At 48.3% G+C, this 6,000-nt stretch overlaps 1 protein-coding gene across 1 annotated transcript in view; it reads right to left on the bottom strand.

Moving 5' to 3' along the window:
• The window catches only part of LOC142250102 (ras-specific guanine nucleotide-releasing factor RalGPS1-like), a 203,531-nt gene that overhangs the window by 21,661 nt on the left and 175,870 nt on the right, over positions 1–6,000 (bottom strand). The window contains exon 6 of the mRNA XM_075322166.1: positions 2,861–2,950. Coding sequence (XP_075178281.1) covers positions 2,861–2,950 — 90 coding nt within the window. The remainder of the gene's footprint in view (positions 1–2,860; positions 2,951–6,000) is intronic.

The following is a 6,000-nucleotide window of genomic DNA, read 5'->3' as shown; positions in this document are numbered from 1 at the left end:
GGTTCCAGACAGAAGAGGGTCCCAGTACAAGAACAGGTCCAGACAGAAGAGGGTCCCTGGACAAGAACAGGTCCCAGACAGAAGAGGGTCCCAGTACAAGAAAAGGTCCCAGACAGAAGAGGGTCCCAGTACAAGAACAGGTCCCAGACAGAAGAGGGTCCCTGGACAAGAACAGGCTCAGACAGAAGAGGGTCCCTGGACAAAAACAGGTCCCAGACAGAAGAGGGTCCCTGTACAAGAACAGGTCCCAGACAGAAGAGGGTCCCTGGACAAGAACAGGCCCAGACAGAAGAGGGTCACAGTACAAGAACAGGTTCCAGACAGAAGAGGGTCCCTGTACAAGAACAGGCCCAGACAGAAGAGGGTCCCAGTACAAGAACAGGCCCAGACAGAAGAGGGTCCCTGGACAAGAACAGGCCCAGACAGAAGAGGGTCCCTGGACAAGAACAGGCCCAGACAGAAGAGGGTCCCTGGACAAGAACAGGCCCAGACAGAAGAGGGTCCCTGGACAAGAACAGGCCCAGACAGAAGAGGGTCCCTGGACAAGAACAGGCCCAGACAGAAGAGGGTCCCAGTACAAGAACAGGCCCAGACAGAAGAGGGTCCCTGGACAAGAACAGGCCCAGACAGAAGAGGGTCCCTGGACAAGAACAGGCCCAGACAGAAGAGGGTCCCTGGACAAGAACAGGCCCAGACAGAAGAGGGTCCCTGTACAAGAACAGGTCCAGACAGAAGAGGGTCCCTGGACAAGAACAGGTCCCAGACAGAAGAGGGTCCCTGTACAAGAACAGGTCCAGACAGAAGAGGGTCCCTGGACAAGAACAGGCCCAGACAGAAGAGGGTCCCTGTACAAGAACAGGTCCAGACAGAAGAGGGTCCCTGGACAAGAACAGGCCCAGACAGAAGAGGGTCCCTGGACAAGAACAGGCCCAGACAGAAGAGGGTCCCTGTACAAGAACAGGCCCAGACAGAAGAGGGTCCCTGTACAAAAACAGGCCCAGACAGAAGAGGGTCCCTGTACAAAAACAGGCCCAGACAGAAGAGGGTCCCTGGACAAGAACAGGCCCAGACAGAAGAGGGTCCCTGGACAAGAACAGGCCCAGACAGAAGAGGGTCCCTGGACAAGAACAGGCCCAGACAGAAGAGGGTCCCTGTACAAGAACAGGCCCAGACAGAAGAGGGTCCCTGTACAAGAACAGGTCCCAGACAGAAGAGGGTCCCTGGACAAGAACAGTATAAGGCTAGTTTCACACTTGCGTTCAGCGCATTCCGTCACTATGGAGAATAGCGCAGTCCGTTAACGCACTGCGCTATTCTCCATAGACTTGTATGGACGATGCACTGTAATGCAAGTGTCTGCATTGCATCCGCTGGACAACGCAGCGTCGTTATTTTGACGCTGCATCGGGCGGATGGAACGCAGCATGTAACGTTTTTCTGCGCTTGGCGGAGTGTCAAAAAACCACAATCTGCAGGAATCCGTTAGGCATCCGTTGTTTTCATAATAGACGCCTATGGTGGCGGATTTCGTTAGAATGCGTCATTTGACGGATTCTGTTAACGCATCCGTCTTTACACAACTGCGCATGCTCAGATGTGTAAAGTCAAGGGAAAAAAACTACAACGGATTGCGTTATTTTGTACGATCTGTAGCAGGCGTTGTGCCACTATATGCAACGTTGCATGCGTCACACAACGCAATGCTACGGATCCCGTTCAAAGCAAGTGTGAAACTAGCCTAAGGGTCCTATGCAGTTTACCAGGTCATCATAATGCACAATTCCGCCTACTTTGGAGATGGATGGGGCCCCCTGACCCTCATGTGCGGCTGCAGAGGTTGCAACAATAGTACGCCTGCCCCTGGAAGCGGCGATCTGCATGGGGCCGTGGTCCCGCAGCCTGTCCTGCCTCCTCCCTTTGAAGTGTGAAATGTCATTAAATAAACTTATTTTTTGGTATTCTTTGTGGTACATCTCGTGCTGTGATATGCCTATACATTAAAAAAAAAAAAAACTGGAGAAAAACAGGTTTTTTCCTGCGCTTGAAGACCACAGACATTGATGTCAAACAAATGATTCTTTTTATTTCATTCCTACGCGTTTCGGAGACCCCAACTGTCTCCTTCTTCAGGGAAAAAGAACTTCTGAAGTTCTTTTTCCCTGAAGGAGACAGTTGGGGTCTCCCAAACGCGTAGGAATGAAATAAAAAGAATCATTTGTTTGACATCAATGTCTGTGGTCTTCAAGCGCGGCAAAAAACCTGTTTTTCTCCAGTTTTTCTTTTGACGTTACACTTTTGCAACAGGGCTGCTGCTGGACCGCTCAGGCGCTCACTCTTAGCTGTCAAAGGAGTTGTGACTGGCACAACCCGATCAGGTGAGTGCACCACTTCTATATGATTTTGCCCAATATATCGGGTAAGACCCTATTGCGCCTTTTCTCTCCTATTTAGTTATGCCTATACCTTGGCATTTGCCCAAGCGTCGTTGTAGGTACACATCCGGAGACGGCACGATGGCTGAAAACTCCGAACTGGCTCCAAGACTATTTATTTTTTTCCTTCTTTACCGACGCTCTTACTTATTGGAAGGAACGCCGGCTATCGCATACATCAATGTCTAAATCTCCGCTCTGCTGGGAATTGCACTACAAAGCCTCTTTCCACATACTCCACGACTACACGGGGGGAGCTCATGGACTCACCGGGCGCCTGGAAGCATTTAACGGAGTCCGAGAGGAGCTGCCAAATGAAGTGTCAGGAACAAATATTTATCCTTGGGTGGGAGTAGTCTAAGGACGCGGTGGCCATATACTTCTACTCAACGCCGAGACGCAAGAAAAACACCACGGGCAGCGCTCACCTTGGCAGTTTTTATATAATGGCTCAAAACCTCGGCACGAATCTTTAGTGTTTGTGCGTGAAGGATCTCTCTCACAACCCAAAAGCTCACCTGCGGGAAAAAAAGAAAATGGTGAAATAGGGAAATGCATAGAACAAGTTAACACGCCGTTATGGTAATTTCACCGGTGTAACACGCCGTTATGGTAATTTCACCGGTGTAACACGTCGCTATGGTAATTTCACCGGTGTAACACGCCGCTATGGTAATTTCACCGGTGTAACACGCAGTTATGGTAATTTCTCCGGTGTAACACGCCGTTATGGTAATTTCACCGGTGTAACACGCCGTTATGGTAATTTCACCGGTGTAACACGCCGTTATGGTAATTTCACCAGTGTAACACGCCATTATGGTAATATCATCGGTGTTCAATGAGTCCTTTCAACACAACGTTTCTGGAAACCGTCCAACTCCTCTACTAGGGAAACAGATGGGTATAGACCGGGGGCGACGCCGAAAATCCTTTCACAAGTTACTTGTCAGCCGATCACAGAGTGAAGGACCCAAGTGTGGAAATACACCCACTGCTAAAAACAGGGTACGGCTCTCCGACTGGTTCAAGGGGTTCTCCAATGTGATAAATAAAAACCCAACTCGAGGTATAATGTTAAAAACCATTTCTTAATATATACTTTGGCCACAATTTATTGCTTTGTGCTTTTATTTGGTTTGGATTTTAGGTTTTTTTAATTTTGTGCTAAATAGAACAGCTTTCACATGGGTTATCCAGGACTGGTTTTTTTATAGGGAGCTAAGAACTTCCTGGCAGGTAGTGTTCCCAACCACCCCTGTTCTGTGTTGGCTCAGCGAGCTCACTGGTAGGGATGAGCGAATCCGTAGAAGTTCGGTGGGTTCCGCAGGACTTTAGAAAAAGTTTGGTTTACGACCTGGACTTGACCGGACCAGACCAATTTTTTGTTATATATTTTTGGGGTGCACACTACATCTGATAACACTGTTGTTACCCCCAGTGCGAATCATTGAAACACGGAAAGCGTCTCGCACTGGGCTGAGCACAGAGTGTACCCGAGCACAGTGATGCTCCCTCGAGTGGTTTTCATACATAAAGCAACCAAACTTTAAAAAAAAAAAAAAAGTTTGGTACAAACACAAACCTCTTTCACTTGTCTCTAGTCACAGGCTGTTACTGTGGTTGGTTCTCCTGCTTCCAGTGATGCCACATCGGCAGAGCAGCTTCTTCTCTTCCGCTCTGCTTGGTTGATGATGTCACATGGACTGACAGCCGGCTCCCCACTGCCTAACTGCCCTAAGTCATCATGACAGCAGTGAGGCCTCGTTTACCGAGCAGACCGGAAGAGGAAGAACTGTTCTGTTGACGTCAGGTCAAAAACAGCCAGAGAATCGCCAACTTATCTGGGGCAGGAGCCGTCCGCTGCAGGGCAGGAGCCGTCCGCTGCGGGGAAGCAGCCGTCCGCTGCGGGGAAGGAGCCGTCCGCTGCGGGGAAGGAGCCGTCCGCTGCGGGGAAGGAGCCGTCCGCTGCGGGGAAGGAGCCGTCCGCTGCGGGGAAGGAGCCGTCCGCTGCGGGGAAGGAGCCGTCCGCTGCGGGGAAGGAGCCGTCCGCTGCGGGGAAGGAGCCGTCCGCTGCGGGGAAGGAGCCGTCCAGTAAGTTTTTGGCCCAGTAGCCCCCCCAAAAAAGCTCCAAATAATGTCTTTGTAAACCTTATGCCACTTTATTCAGCCCTCATCATTTTTGAGCTAAATAATCGTTTTCCAGTCCCTAGTAGAGGACAAAACCTTTTTCTTTTCTATTTGCACAGTATAAAACCAAAGAGTGACATTCTACAGCTCATTGATGGGACACGTGATATCAAAAAAATTCAAGGAAAAAATAAATTTGTAACCACCAAAAAAATAGGCATTTTTTTTAAATTTGAATTTGTGTCCAAGTCATCAAACATCAAGTGCAATTTTAAAAATGTTGCCACAAAGTCTGCGAGCGATACACCCCAGAAAACAATTTAAGAAAACCCTAATTGATGAATTGGGCACCTCTGTTTATAAGTCTCTCGGTGTTTAAGATCTCCGTTTGCTGTGAATGAATGCAGACACTAAAAGAGATTTATTAAAGGCAATGTGATGGATATCTGGAGGAAACAGAAAAGAGTCATTGATTTTGGTGTAAACGCTCTAGAACAATGACTTGTGCTGCTGCTCTTGGTCAGGGATGTGTCTGCCGATACTGAAAGATGTAATATAGGTTACAATCTACAGCCGCTCCGGCAATGCCAGTGAAGCTCCTCTGTAAGCAGCTCTTTGCAAATAGATAATTTAAAAAAAAACAAAAAAACCCCCAAAAACTAATTTAGTGGAACATTGTAAAATAACCACATCTGTGTGATCAGAGCCATGATCAGGCGAGTCTGGATACAGACGGCACAGGCGATAAAGGGATGACCGTCACCTCTTCACATAGATCCTACTAAAACACTTCTCAATGGTACGAGCGCCACACACGGGTGGAAATTATCTGCAGTTTTTCAGCAAAAATATTTCCAATCACTTTTTCACTTTTTTTTTTTATATAAAAGGAAATTCTAAAGCGCGTATATTTCAATCTTCAAATTACAGCATAAAACGTAAGGAAAGTTTAAAGTTAAATAATGAATGTTATTTCGAGGAAGAAAAAAAAAAACACTTGGAAGCAGGAACAGTAATTTCCTGACTGCAAAAATGAATCTGAGTGTAAAAAAAGAAGAATCCGTCAGCGGCCGGGAGAGCGAATGTACGAGCATTCCCCTCACAAATAGAGGTGTTTAGCACGGTGACGTTTCAGATATAAATTCTGTTCCATGGCAGAGGCGCTAATGAGGAGCGAGGAGCAGAGCCCTATTTATTAGGACGCCAGATTCCTCCCTCTCCTGATCGGACGCGCTCAGTCCCAGGAGCTCCTGCACCGCCTCCGAAGAGCTGTGCCCCGGACACTGCAGGGTGCGGCTGGGAGTGATACGGCAGGATACGGCCGGGTTCTCATCAGCGGATTTACAGGTCTTTATGTGGATTGCAATGCCCGGACACTGCAGGGTGCGGCTGGGAGTGATACGGCAGGATACAGCCGAGTTCACATCAGCGGATTTAC

The sequence above is a fragment of the Anomaloglossus baeobatrachus genome, chromosome 8 (genome assembly GCF_048569485.1).
Source record: "Anomaloglossus baeobatrachus isolate aAnoBae1 chromosome 8, aAnoBae1.hap1, whole genome shotgun sequence".
NCBI lineage: Eukaryota > Metazoa > Chordata > Amphibia > Anura > Aromobatidae > Anomaloglossus > Anomaloglossus baeobatrachus.
This window is presented reverse-complemented; position numbering and strand designations above follow the sequence as displayed.